This window comes from Lethenteron reissneri, chromosome 45, assembly GCF_015708825.2.
Source record: "Lethenteron reissneri isolate LAM-NWPU_2019-01 chromosome 45, ASM1570882v1, whole genome shotgun sequence".
Lineage (NCBI taxonomy): Eukaryota > Metazoa > Chordata > Hyperoartia > Petromyzontiformes > Petromyzontidae > Lethenteron > Lethenteron reissneri.
In genome coordinates, this window is record NC_083823.1 from 1384015 (window position 1) to 1398816 (window position 14802).

A 14802-nucleotide genomic window follows, 5' to 3' on the forward strand; every position below is an offset into this window, starting at 1 on the left:
TCAATACTCTGTTCCACCACCTGAAGACGGTCGCTTGTGTTGCGATCGAAACGTCATGATTTATTGTATTTTCTACCCACGTGTACTTTACCCGAAAGAACCAAAGAGTATGGATTCCTGCAGTCACGAAAGCTTCAAATCAAGATTGATAGACTCAATGTTTTGTGATGTAGTGTGCGTCGCACGTGTACATTTTGCAAGTGGGCCCTGCACGAATGTTGTCTCGTGAGAGATCAGAATGGATTTTATTCAAGTCGTATGCCCATCGCACCGGAATAGTCCAGATCCTTGGAGACGAGGCTTGGGGGAATCACACAAATACTATGTATGGGGACCTCCCAAGGTTTACAGACCTTGGCCAGGAGATGGCAGTGCATGCAAGTTCATTTGTGCGTTTTATAGATACACGGTATGTACAGGAAAGCCGAGTCACCAGTAATACGATGGTGGCGATGTAAACCAAAACTATCTATGGACCATATATGGAGGAAAAAGTGCAAAAACCTGCACGAACTCCCGCTCCAAAAGCCCTCTTCTCGTCGTAGCTAGCAGACCTCATTGGCATGTACGCCGGGATCGAATAGTCATGTGAAACTCCTGGATCCTCTGGATGGAGGTAAACGCAGCAAGATGCTTTAATTTGTGAACTCGTCTGCGGATCTTTTGAGTGCCAGCCCCTTAAAAACGAGCAATGTTTTTGTGTACGTGTACGGTCATCGTTTGCTTTCCAAAAGCTTACAAATTTCTGAGTCTCAATGAGGCTTTCCTGGATAAATGTGTTTTTTTACATCTAGTGTATTATATCATACCTCATCATTATAATTTTGACTACTGTACAGTATCAGCTTTTTTTACCACTACTATCACTACTATTACAGAAGTAGAAAATGACAATCACTCTAATCATCATCATTCACATCTCCATCTACATGACCACTATCACATCGCCACCGCCAGTGATCAACTTCATCATTACCACCACCACTATAATCACCATCATTGCAATCTTCACCACAACCACCATCACTGTCATCAGTCATCACCAGAATCATCACCATTACTATAAAACCCATCACTCCCATCATCAACACCATCACTTCCATCACCACCACCATTACTACCCCCATTATATTATTGGTTCTTTCAGAAAAGTGACGTGGAAGGGATATAATAAATTAAAAAGTATTTCAAATAAAATGTTTTTAATCATTTTATTATTTCCCTTCTACGTGACTTTACCGAAAGAACCAAGAATATGAATCCCTGCAGTCACGAAAGCTTTAAATAAAAAAATACCCCCATTATCACCACCATCACTACCCCCAACATCATCACCACCACCGTAATTCCATCACCACCACCATTACTTCCATCATCATCACATCCACCATCACTAGCATCATCCCCACCACACAATTCCATCACCACCACCATCACTTACATCATCATCACAACCACCATCACAATCACCATCACTCCCATCATCACCACCACCACTCCCATCACCACCACCACTCCCATCATCACCACCACCATCACTCCCATCACCACTACCATCACTCCCATCATCACCACCACTCCCATCATCACCACCATCACTACCCCCATCATCACCACCACCATCACTCCCATCACCACCACAATTCCACCACCACCATCACTCCCATCATCACCACCACAATTCCACCACCACCACCCCACCCCCCAGCCCCCGTTACGTTGTGCGCATGCGCACTGAACCCCCATCACAGAGCCCGGTGTTTGTGAGTCACTTTGCCCGCACTTTGCATCGTTCCCCACCCGAATATAAACGCCACATTTGTGATACCTCTCAATTTCAGTAATGTGTCCTTTGTATTCGCAAAGTCTTCGTTAACGACGTAACGGCATTTGCGAGTTGTAAAAGTCGTACTTCATCTCGACCCACGCAGGGGTTACATCTAGAACTCGACTAGCCAGGCCGCACGTCTGACAGGTTGATGATGCAAATACATTATTAAACACTTGTAGCCTACTGCATCGCTGACGTTTAACTTAGACAAGAATGAAAATATTTTAATTCGCACGGTGTCAATTAAATGTATAATATACGATTGCAGTAACGTCAAATGAATGTTTAGCTTGACACCTACGGAAGCTCGGTGGCTGTTATACTCGGTTCGCGTTTTAAAATACCGCAAATTGTGACATTAATATGAATATTCTTTAATATGACTTCCATAGTTTTTTCGTGTTATTACCTGTCCAGTAAAAATAATAATAACTCCATGTGCCTATGGCGGGACAACGTTCTGGGCAGTAGAAGACCATGCATTAAAAAGCCCATTGTACCGTACTGATTGATGTTCTTCCACATCGATGCTGTCCGCCCTCACCATTACACTACTGAATGCACAAAAACACGTGAAATTATTCGCACTTAATTACATCTCTGAGTGAAAGTAAAACATTGCTTTTGACTTATAAGATAATTTAGTTAAGTAACAGAGAGGAAACGTGCTGCCACCTACTGTGCGGACGAGAGGTCACTTGAAGGCATCTTCGTGGAATCTGGATCTGGGTGCCGGTCTCGAACATGAAGGGTTGCACCTGCTCTGAGATAGGATGCGAATGGATACTTTGTCGCAACATAATGCCCATAGCACACTCAGGGGTCTATACTCTATAGTGTCATCCTTATAATTGAGGGTGGATGACCATGATAGATGCTTTCCATATGTCGTGTTCTTCAGCATCTCACATGGAGTCTCGTAAAATTGCCCGAAACTCTCCCACCAAGCTGATCTGCGTGTATCCTCTTCCACTGATCCCTTCCATTTTCCCTTGCAGAATCACCTCCAAGTCCTGCGTATGGCACCTCATCAACTTTCTGAAGATAACATTGGCTAAAGGAAAACAAACATTAAATCCCACGCTGCAATCTCCCCTGTTGCAGGACCTTACCGATGGAGGGCGGCGCGGGCTATGGTGGCTAGGGACCCGGCGGCAGGGCTGGCGGTGCTGGTGAACGCGCTGGGCGTTGCCGTTTTCCTGCTCGTCGTGCTACGGCACCTGCTGGAGGTGCGGCACGTGGCCACGCGGGCCAGCGGCCACGCCGCGTTGCGGACCGAGGGCGTCTACGAGGCCAGGCCGCGGAGGGTCGGAGACTCGCGGGGACGCCGGCTCGTCTTTGAGAGGATCGCGGAGTCGTGAGACCGATGCATGCACAGCGGTTGTGACCTTGACAGCGGTCGTGACCTTGACAGCGGTCGTGACCTTTACAAGGCTGTTGAGGAGGTGCTACTGTCGTTTAAAAAAGAGTCATTAGCGATAAGCTTTAAATCCCAGCAGGACTATCTTGAAAGTCTTGGGGGAGCAGTAAGACTTGTGGAAATACACGACGTATTCATTTACGTTTACTTTTTAAAGTATCGAGCTAAGATTTTCCTGACTGAAGGAATAAAATATTAATGAGTACTTTCAAAAAATTTCTAAAAATAACCTAATCACAAGATGGAGCAAAACTAAAAAATCAGGGCAAGGTGAAACACACAAAAACAATCAAGAAATATGAATACATAGTAAGAAAATTATTTATCTAACTTTTGGATTTACCGAAGATTGGTTTCGAGCACTTGGGAGGACTGAACTGGTGAAGGGGGGTGTTGGAGCGAGCCATGGCAGCGGCGGTGGCGGCAGGCCGCGTGGTGCGGGTGGTGTCGCTGGGCCGCGTGGGGTATGCGCAGGCCCTCGCCGTGCAGACGCGTCTGGCGCGAGCGCTGCTGGACCACCTGGCGGCGCCCAGCGGCCCTGCACCGCCTGACACCCTGCTCCTGTGTGAGCACGAGCCCGTGTACACTGTGGGCATCCGCCAGGTGAGTTTGAAGTATAATGTTGCATGTAGCTGTGACGTGACCCAGCAGAAATGCGCTCATCGCTTTTTGTAGGTGTTCGCGGTTCGAGCCAGCTGGCCACCCCGATTAATACTCCAGGTGTATTAACCGCAAAAGTTTTTGTGCTGTCTTCGTCACAGCGGATGGTAATGATCCTGTGATGTTATTTGCAAAAGAATAGACCAAATTAAATGTGCCTGCATCATGGTACAAACTTTGCCATATTTGAAAAATTATCAGTAAAACCACACGATATTTCCCCCAACCAGACTAGATTTTTTGTGATAGTCTCGTGCTATAAGAATTCCACGCATACTACCAAATGTACTTATCGTTATTATGTAAAATGACTTATTATTTAATAATTATTCATGACACAAAACTCCTAAACGAATGAACGCAAACCAGGCGCCGTACCCTGCCGAAGTGGAGACCCGGCTGCGAGCTCTGGGTGCCGACTTCCACCGCACGAACCGCGGCGGCCTCATCACGTTCCACGGACCGGGCCAGCTCGTGTGCTACCCCGTGCTGCACCTAGCCCGGCACCGCAGGAGCCTGCGCTGGTACGTCTGCCAGCTGGAGCGAGTGGCAGCGGACGCATGCCGCGACCTCGGCGTGCCCGCCCACTCGCATGAGCAGCACACGGGTGTCTGGGTCGGCGAGCGCAAGATCTGCGCCATCGGTGAGCGGCACGCGCCAAGCAGACCGTGGCTCAATTAAAATTATCGCATCGTTCGTTGTGAGGTGCGACGCAATGTGACCTTCGTTGTGGTTGAAGATATCGGCGCTGCTGTAATTTTCATTATAATTTATCCCAAACCTGTGTTTGCTCAGGATGCATGGGTGCACTGCTGTGTGAGTCAAGAGGGGGGATTGAGACAGACAGGCTGGAAATCTTATAAAAATCGCCAATATGGATTCGTCCATCAGATTCTTACACTTTAAGAATTTAATCTAAGAATAGTTTTTCCTCATTTTGTTTAAACCTACTCGGGGTGGAGTGGTGGCGCATTCATTTGATCACTGTGCCGTGAAACTCCTGCAACCCAAGTTGAATTCCCAGCCACAGTTAACATCAGTGGCGAGTGATATCTGAACTATTCCCGGGTACCCCCTTCACCATCTAAGCTGACTAGCTTGGTGAAGTATGGTTAAGAAATCCCCATGGCTGACATGGCATGGGGAGTTCTTCGTCCAGTTATGGATTGACACAAGAGCTGACACATTAACTAAGCTGTTAACAACCTATTCTTAGGTGTTTTCGGTAAAGTCACGTAGGTAAAACATCAAAATTAATAAAAATAATAAAATAAAAATAAAGATCACGACGTTTCGGAGGCAACACAAGTCTCCGTCATCAGGTGGGACAGTCACAGCCAGATCAGCTGCATCAAGTGAGGCAATGATTCAAGATGTAATCCCTTAAAAGCGAGTTGAGTTATCAGGTGGGACAGTCACAGCCAGATCAGCTGCATCAAGTGAGGCAATGATTCAAGATGTAATCCCTTAAAAGCGAGTTGAGTTAAGGGATTACATCTTGAATCATTGCCTCACTTGATGCAGCTGATCTGGCTGTGACTGTCCCACCTGATGACGGAGATTTGTGTTGCCTCCGAAACGTCGTGATCTTTATTTTTATTTTATTATTTTTATTAATTTTGATGTTTTACCTACGTGACTTTACCGAAAACACCTAAGAATATGATTCCTTGCAGTCACGAAAGCTTCAAGTCTAGTGTTAACAACCTCGCGAGGGGCAGTATTTCTTTCGCACAGGAGCCCTGGGACTCATGCTGTTGAGACAACTGCTTAAGCTGAGTGTTCTGTACCAGGTATCCACTGCGCCCGCTTTGTGACGTGGCATGGCCTCGCACTCAACTGCGACTGCGACCTGCGCTGGTTCGAGCACGTGGTGCCGTGCGGCCTAGAGGGCCTGGGCGTCACGTCACTGTCGCGCGAGCTGGACCGCCGCGTGGCCATCCCAGAGGCCGAGACGCCGCTCCTGCGCGCCTTCGCCCGCCACTTCCAGTGCGAGCTGGTGCCTGGCAGCCTGGATCCTCCCGAGCGACGAACACACCCAACGCTAAAGCCGTCGTCGATGCTATAATGAACATATGTACAAGTGGCCTATGAGAAAATCACCAGATACTCCCCTGTCAGATATCACAAGCTAAGCTGACTTGAGCCGAGCTAGTGGTTGGATGGGCGACCACCTGCATTAAACATGTCGTTGGCTTCCAAGGACAGTACAGAAAATTTCAATTTGACGGATGTACATATAAAACAAATACAAGTGTTAAAATGGACAGCCATTTGTCAATCTATTTCTGGATGGCCTCCCCATGCCACGTCAATCGGCAAGGTTGTTTGACCATACTTCGCCATGCTGGCCCGTGTGGGTTGGTGAAGGGGAAGCCCAAGACCGGTTCAGATAAAACTCACCACCGATGTTCGTTGTGCCTGGGTATGAACTTGGGTCAGCAGACTCATCGCGCAGTGCACGAGCTTCTGCACCACTGCTCCACCATATGTGAACGTACAAATGTGAACTTTACTTATATCTAGGTGAGAGCCTATTTTGACAAAAGTTTATTTTGCAAGGGAGACCTTCGATGAAGAGAATGTATGGTAAAAAAAATCAAATATGGAAAAGATCAACAAAGATGATAAAAATTATTTATAAAAAAAATACATGTAAACATGAAAACAAAATATATTTAAGATTTACAATCCATAAAAACAAATTGCTACATTTCTTTGTTCAAATGTAACACCAGCACCTACAATAAAAGACACATTATTACTCTTTGGGGTTTTGCTATAGATTTCTTAATTTTGTTTTCACAAAATATCTATGTTCATGATTGTTAGTGTCCACATTGAGGATTCCCGTTCTGCTCCATTGCCAAGTCGGAAGGTGGTATCAGTGCTGGGAAGATGTCACCGAGAAGTGGATTGAGAATAGCTGTTGACAATGGTGATGATGTGAGAGTGACAAGGGCTCAGTTTATTTCCAAAAAATTTAACAATTTTTTTTATCTTCTTGGTTCTTTCGGTAAAGTCACGTAGAATAGGAAATAATAAAAATAAAACATAAAATAATTCTCACGTTTCGGCCACAACGCAAGCAGCAGACCTGGTCTTCACCTGAGGACGGCTGCTTGTGTTGTGGCCGAAACGTCGTGAGAATTATTTTATTATGTTTTATTTTTATTAGTCGCCTGTGTGGCGATCGAAACGTCGTGATTTATTGTATTTCCATTCTACGTGACTTTACCGAAAGAACCAAGAAGATGAATCCCTGCAGTCACGAAAGCTTTAAATCGAAATTTAATCTTTTTTATGTGACCAGGTAAGGCCCAATGAGCTATATAGCTCGTTTTCAAAAGCGACCTGACCACAAGTGATAGCTCAACGAAGTGGCTTATCACATGGACATTAATAGTAGCCAAATACTCTAAGCGCATGTTTCTAAATGTGGAGGGATAAACCGGAGGACTCGGAGAAAAATTTACGTGACCACCGGGAGAACATGCAGACTCCTAACGTACAGGCGTCGGCGTCAAAACCACGACCTTCATAGCAGGCTATGGAGTTAACTATGGTTATTAAAATGAGTTATGTGCTTTAACTTGTAGGGAAAAAAAAGTTAATGAGGTGCAATTTTCAAGTGGTCCACGAAAAAAAGTTTTGAGAACCGCTGGCTTAAGTGTTCACAATCGCTCAGTTTATTTGATAAAAAGTTTTGCTGATCAGTGTTAAGAGCTTTTAAATATCCGTTAACTTCCAGAGAATTAAGCTTAAGGCTGTAAAATGCCTGCAGATATGACACGGGGCATAAGTGGAACATCCAAGGCGAGCCAGCGTGCCTTTTGTACGCGTGTACACTGTCGTACATCTTCTGCGATCGGACCGACGTCGCCCAGACCACCGGCAAAGTCTCTCTTTCCTCTTTCAATGTCCCTCGTTAAGTCTCAGTTGGGTTTTGGCCGCAGGGGAGGTGGACCCAACTCAAACTGCCACCCTCCCGCACCTTCATCCGCCACCGATTGTCTGGGTTGCGTCGCCAGGGTCACGGGCCGGCCAATGAAAGGAGCGGGCCGAGGGCTGGGGGGTGTGGCCGCGCGCGGTGGTGGGCTGCTGTTTGACATGACTGAGCGCATGGACTCCATGTGCAGCTGAGTGAGGAGCGGGAGCTCCTCCAGCACTGTAAGAGACACAGGTGATGTCAGATGAGGCTCACAGTGTGATTGTCCTATCTCCATTAGGGACCATCAAACATTGATCCACTGATCGATGAAAGCCTCTTCAAGCCATCGGCATCTCAATCCTGTGACAATCCACTGGACACCTGCACACGCACTTTTCGGTACTATGAACACGCATTTTTTTTTAAACAGGCAACCCTTGCAAGGGTAGAAATACACGCAAAAGATGATTTCTAGACAGCAAAAAGGAGCAATTGTGACCAAGGGTTCGGTCCTTGCAACAACTCATGAGTCCTGATTGCAACTTAATTTAGACAGTGGCAGGACAAAGATTTTCATCTTTTGTTACCAATTGTCAGGAGAGTATCGTCATTTTCTACTGCTGCTGCTGCATGCATCAGGGCCTTATGTGTACGAACCCTCTCTGAGTGACAAGGAAGTTATTGTCCCCGCAGAGATTCCCACCACTGCCTTGCCCCGTCCCTGCTGTTACCTGCAGAGCGCAGCGGTTTGCTGCGATCCGCGGTGGCACACACGCGGTGCAGGAAGGCGAGCAGCGCGCCTGTCGCCAGACCCCTCTCGGTGGGCGGGAGGGCGTGCAGGGCAGCCATGTCCAGTGCCAGGGGGTTGCGGGGTGCAGGCCACGCGCACAGGCGCACCACCTCCGCCACCACGTCCCACACGTGCACGTCTACACACGCACGCGGCAAGCGTAGTGAGCAAACCGCTGGCTGTACCAACGTTCCCCCCACCCCGCTATCCACAGTTCAGGCAAAAGCACAAAGATGCGCACACAGCAACGATTGCAACAACAAACGCCATTCACCAATAAGCTGTGGTGATGGCACGACTGCGCTTGTGTTGGGCAGGGTGCACTTTGACGTTATCAAGTGAAGTTTTGAAGGCTGGCTGGCAGGTCATGGAACAATTCAAGGTGTATTTGGTTATTTAATGATAGACATGTACCACCTTGCGCTCCCTATTGTGCCACATTCCTGACATGTAGCTGCCCAGTGTTCTGCAGGTCACCACGTTTGTAAGTGCAGTGCGTGAACACCACATGTCAGTGGCAAACTAACGTCACGGCTTGGATTCTTCAGTGGAAAAACGAATCTGGCGCACTCCCGATTCGTGCTGGACTGGCTCGGCACGGCACAGCACAGCTTGGTTGTACAGTGGAAAAGAGGTATGAAGCGACTGCCATATAGAGACACGAGCACACACTGACCCACCGGCATTGGGCCAGGCGGAGGTGGTGCGCAGCTTGAGTGGGTTATCTCGCACGGACGCGTCGCTCGTGTCCAGGCGCAGCAGCCGCTCGTGGCTGGAGCGAGCCCACACGTAGGGGCAGCCGTAGCGCGCGTAGCCGGCCACCAGGAAGAGCGTCCGGCCCTCTCCCTGCCGGCAAACACGGTCGTTCTGAATCCGTTAGGTGTCAACACGTGAACGGGAATGCGATTCATCCCTAGAATCGTGATCGATTTTTGGGTTAGGCAACGTGACGATCTGGCCTAAATTAGGTGACCTAACCTAAAAATCAATTATGTATCTTAATATTGACCGTCGAAAACCAGTGTTAATTCCTCAATGTTAACGAATTTTAATGACCAATGAGTTGGAAATCGTAAAATGCCTCGAGTTTCCTGGCTGGCTGCTGGCTGGGCTCCTCTCAACCCCAACAATAAATCAATCGTGGCTGCGGGCTGCTGCCACCAAAACTATCTGGGTAACTTGCTAAATGGGATTTTCCACGTAACAAATAAGCAATGAATTTAAGTGAAAATGCAGAAGAGATTCGGAAGAAAATAGGGACACTGAAGAGGTGGGAGTAATGCATACACAAGGCTGACACGGTTCATTTCACATTTAATTAACTTTTAAATTTGTTTCCCTACGCATGTAATGCTTTCACCAGCATATTCTCTTAACACTAGAGAATATAACAAAAAAAACCTCACGATAAATGTTTTTACATTAAAAAAAAACATTACTTTTAGTGCACCAAGCACAAGATTGTGAGAAAAATATGAAAATTATAGCCACCTCTTATTTTCCATTGCAGGGCCAAAGGGTTCTCAACTTGTTAACTAACTTTAATATCCATGGAGGGTTTAGATAGTGTCAACGAAGGATGTAATACAGACGTGGGAAGTGCCGTTGATATGTAGTGCAAGAAGGTGCAAGGCTCTTTTTTACTTCGTGATTTGGTCATGTACCGGTAGGCTGGGCTCTTTTTCGCATGGAGAGGCTGGAGGGAGACCCACATCCATGTGTCCGAACCCACTTATCCTGCACTCGCACACACGCACACACATCTACAATGTACATCAGTCACAAATAGCAAAAAAAAATGTATACAATAACCAGGGCCTTAATGGCCATCGATTTTCCAAAGCTTTTATTTGAAAAAAATGGGACTCGGAAGCCATATCTTTCACAAGCGTGTTCTAGACTCAGAATAGTCAATACACTGTAGTGTATTGTATTGACTAATGTCATTCATAAAACAGGTGATTATTACGATTACGTGCTCAATTCAAACCCATTGCAGCTGTTTGGTACAATAGAGCAAACAATGTACAGTCCTGTTATACATTGTGGGTGTTGGTGAATAGTTCTTGTCCATAATGTATTGGCAGCACAGCTGAATTTGTTGATGAGGTCATGATGAGGTCATGATGAGACTCGGAACGTGAAAACCGGTTGAGAGTTTTCCTGCTTAAATGTTGCTAGAAAACATTGGTGCAGAAGACTCATAGGTGGGTGGACAAACATTTTTATGAAGTAGAACGCAACATCGTCTCTTCATTATTGTATTACCCACAATGCACCACAACGTTGCGTAAATGTAAATCGGATAATTTAAAAAAAAAATGTGACCACAAAAATGTAAGTGGAGCAGTGTTGACGGCAATTGACAATGCTGAGGGCGGCCAAACCTTTTCTGTGTACGTAAGGAGATGAGGAGGGAGGCGGTGTCATAAGGCAAAGCTGCAGCGTTGAAGCTCCCACTCAGCGACGCCGCGGCGCCGACACATGCTCCCGCACTCTGCTCGCACCGCAAATGAGCATCTAATTTTAGATGTGACGAGCAACGCCTTGCCCATGACATAATAATTGTGCTTTTTACACATTGCGCCTGTGTGATATTGTTTTCCCACGTTTTTTTTACAATATCACTTGAAGATCTGCTATTTTGTGAAGTTAACAGTAACACGTACATCTGTGTTGTGGCTTCTGTTTTGTCTGCTGCCTCAGAATGTGGCAAATTATCACCCTGCTTAAATTAGAGTGGGGCATTGGTAAGCTCCATTGGTGGTCCAGAATCAGTGGTGAAAGCCTCACAATTCAGTGGTGGAGGCCAGTCTAAACAACTTCCCACAAAGTGGTACTCATTTCATTAACCCCAGAAGGACGAAAAGCTGATTTTCTAACGTGAACTTGCAAATATATAATTGCAGAACAGCAATATTAGAGCCTCCACAATATGAAAATGGTTCACGGTGCAGCAGTTGACTATTTTACATCTCATATTTTTTCTCAATTTTATCCCGATTGTGCTTTTGGCAATGTGAGACATAATATCCATTCTCTTGGAAGGCGATATTTTAGAGCTACCTCTGAAATATCTTCAAGTGACCTCTGCTCCACACAAGAGGGTTGGGTATACTCTTTCCCACCAACTTTGTCACTGAGCGTATTTTGCCACACGACAGTCAAACTAATACTCTTTGGTTTTTTCAGTAAAGTCACGTAGGTAAAAACAAAATAAAATAAATATTTAGTTTTCACCTACGTGACTTTACCGAAAAAAATCAAAGAGTATGGATCCTTGCAGTTACGAAAACTTCAAATCTAGAGTCAAACTAATATGTATAATTCCTTGCGCTGGTATATAGCAGAATGAAGTGCAGAACCAAATGTATATGCGAGTGTAGTTTTGTGCAGTCAACATCAACCCAGTTTAATCACGGGAGGACGCCTGTATTTGAATCCAGGGATATCACCACTGTCAGCTCATTATTCTGACCTCTGAGCCACTCAGCTTTCTCAATTTATGACATCATCAACTCGACCTTTCAACTTACGTCGCTCTGATTGAGAACTGTCAGCGCCAGCTCCTCTCTGCCCCTCAGGTAGGAAGAAAAGTAGCGGAATCCCTGGACAACACAGAGTTGAGTAAGGTCAACATGCGTGAGATCGCCACTTACCTTTCCAAAGTCAATAATTTGTAACTTAAGATTTAAGTAAAAGTGACTTCCAACCCTGAGTGTGCCAAGGACGGTGAGGTCATTTAGGAAGCTCTGCAGTTTTCTCTTCAGCTCCCTTTCCTTCTCCTGATGGGCGAAACGAGTAAATCCATGCGTCACCATCAATCTCCACTCACGCACACGCACGTACGTGCACCACATTTATCGGACCAGACATCCGAGACAAATGTTTCCATGTGCTAACGATCACTGCTAAAAGGCACAGATCACGTTAGCGGAGATATAAGCACTATGACTCGTACAGTGGCTTTTCCACTGTGCTGACAATTAGAGGCACTTTTAAGAGATAATGTACAGTAAAGCATGACCACTTGCCAACAACGCTTTCATTGTTTTAACCCCAGTTTGAATTGGACTACTTGATATAGAGAGAAAAGTGCATTTTTTCATTTAAAATGTACAGCTAGCATGTGCACCACTTTTGTGTCAGAGAATGGCATTGGACTACGAATTCAAAGATCCACTAATGACTTCACTTTAGTAGGCAACTTTGTTCACACATGGACACAGCACACCTATTATATTGCCTGCAAAGGTTTTCTGCTGCACGTCCAACCAAAACTGCCGATTCTCAAAGCTGGAATAAGCCACATCAAGTGTAATACATTGCTCGTCTTGCTGATACAATTCGCAACTCTTTAGATTCCAATTTTACAGGTAGGAACAACAGGTTCCACACTGCCCACCAGGGACTATTTGTCTGTGTGTCTAGCATATTTGTCTGTCGTGCACGAATGCGCTGTCCAACCAAGTTCCTACCTGCCCACTCCGAAGGAACGTGCTAATTACAGAGAACTGAAACCTGGATTTGAACCCAGATTTTCCGGGGTGCCGGTTTAGTGTCTCTTGCACAGCATTTGCCAACTGAGCTACCTAGCCAACTAATCTACGTCGACATCATTTCAACACACAGTCACCTTCCAGACACCTCGTGAATTGCCCATGGCTAAGGAATTTTTGAACACTTATTAACACCGCACCAGTCTGCAGAGCCACACGTGAACACGTGTGAAAAGACTTCGCAACGCTTTTAAGTGACAAGCGGTTTCAAGGGACCACGTAGAACATTTACACAAATAGAATGCATGGAGTTTCAAGTGGCCAGGTATAACCGTTAAAGAAAACTTGTATCATTTAAATGTGCCACATAACCCCTGAGGGTGTAAAGGTGCCACATTCCCTTATGTATAAAGGGTTTAAAGAGACCAGGTTTAACTTACAATTATGGTGCCCATATGTATAAATGTTGAACTTCCATAGAGTTTAAAGCAGCTGTCCTCAGCCCGCTGAGAGGGGTGAAATACGTTTAAGGGACGTACAGGCTGTGGCATGGATACCGTGGTGGAGAAATCTAAGAAAAGCTGTCTCGGGTGTGGACCAATCAACTTCAAGGACAGTGCATATCATTATCAGAGTTGTTTCTTTTTGTTTGCATTTTGACTGCTTGTGTTGTGGTTATTGCAAACATGATCCCTTGTATAAAGGTGTCAGTTTTTGTACCAGTTGAAAGGGTAAAAACCTATTACTAAATCAACGTGAACCAAATGCCAGCCTTTGACTGTCTGCGTGGACACATGCCCACTGTAAAATTGCGAGGTGTCTTGATCGTGTAACGTGTATGCAAATAGGGCCCAATAGTACTTAATAAGACGATCTATATGGCTTAACAACAGGAGCCAGTAACACGCTCTACCCACAGAGGGCCCACAGAGTTTAAAGGCATCGCGTATCAGCTGTACTCACTATGCTCATGCTGACATGCCCGCGCCGCAACCTCGCCGCATGTCACGCAGATCCACGACGTGTCGACACCGCCGCTTCTCTCTCCATCTGCGAAACGAAGAGGCGACATCAATTCAAGTTTAGAGATTACTAAATAATAAAACGCGGACGTAACAGCAGCACACGGTTGTGGATACCGCGACCTGCAGGCACGCCGCTGTGTATCTGCAGGCAGAGAATTTGCAAGGCGGCTCAATGATAACGTTGGCAAGACAAACGCCGTTAATTACGGCGGGTTATAATTAAACATTGTGCCAATTAGCAGGGCGCCGGCTGCCATTCATTCCCAGGCTGCTGAACAGTGATGTAATGGTTACAGCACGACGACTAAGCTGGTGCGTCTACGCGCTATGTACTAACCGCGCTCGCCTCTGCGCATGATTAATACCTAAGTTGTGGTTGCCTCAAGAGAAGCATTACGTTTACTGTGGGATGTCCACGCACGCTGCTCGCACCAGCTGACGGCTCACGACGACGCCGCCGCCGCCTGACATCGCGAGGCTACGGAGGAGCCAACCGAGGCCGTACATTCCATAGACAGAACACGCGTTGGCCCCGCCCACAAGGACTCGCCGACCAATGGGAAGCGGCCGTCGCGTAGTCACGTGCGCGCTCTAAGCCAATGGGGATAGCGAGGCGCGGGCGGCGCGCTTATCTGTTGTAGGGATT

General features: G+C 46.3%; 2 protein-coding genes across 8 annotated transcripts; one reads left to right on the forward strand and one right to left on the reverse strand.

Annotated features, from left to right (window-relative positions):
- Nucleotides 1-1701: 1701 nt before the first annotated feature.
- On the forward strand, nucleotides 1702-6009 carry LIPT2 (lipoyl(octanoyl) transferase 2). Of its 2 annotated transcripts, none has more exons than XM_061570412.1 (5): nucleotides 1702-1763; nucleotides 2936-3060; nucleotides 3600-3854; nucleotides 4281-4554; nucleotides 5705-6009. In XM_061570412.1, the coding sequence occupies exons 3-5, from the start codon at nucleotides 3657-3659 to the stop codon at nucleotides 5977-5979; spliced, it is 747 nt and encodes a 248-aa protein (XP_061426396.1). In that variant the 5' UTR covers nucleotides 1702-1763; nucleotides 2936-3060; nucleotides 3600-3656; the 3' UTR covers nucleotides 5980-6009. The 2 variants fall into 2 exon arrangements, with proteins under 2 accessions (XP_061426396.1, XP_061426395.1); XM_061570411.1 differs by lacking the exon at nucleotides 1702-1763 and adding an exon at nucleotides 1812-1975.
- Nucleotides 6010-7577: 1568 nt separating this feature from the next.
- On the reverse strand, nucleotides 7578-14662 carry LOC133353910 (uncharacterized). Of its 6 annotated transcripts, none has more exons than XM_061570415.1 (9): nucleotides 14554-14662; nucleotides 14095-14181; nucleotides 12346-12417; nucleotides 12169-12240; nucleotides 11020-11129; nucleotides 10297-10369; nucleotides 9313-9478; nucleotides 8574-8771; nucleotides 7578-8079 (listed from the first exon to the last, which is right to left on the reverse strand). In XM_061570415.1, the coding sequence occupies exons 2-9, from the start codon at nucleotides 14101-14103 to the stop codon at nucleotides 7847-7849; spliced, it is 933 nt and encodes a 310-aa protein (XP_061426399.1). In that variant the 5' UTR covers nucleotides 14104-14181; nucleotides 14554-14662; the 3' UTR covers nucleotides 7578-7846. The 6 variants fall into 6 exon arrangements, with proteins under 6 accessions (XP_061426399.1, XP_061426398.1, XP_061426400.1 ...); XM_061570414.1 differs by having other exon boundaries at nucleotides 14522-14655; XM_061570416.1 differs by having other exon boundaries at nucleotides 14589-14648.
- Nucleotides 14663-14802: the final 140 nt, after the last annotated feature.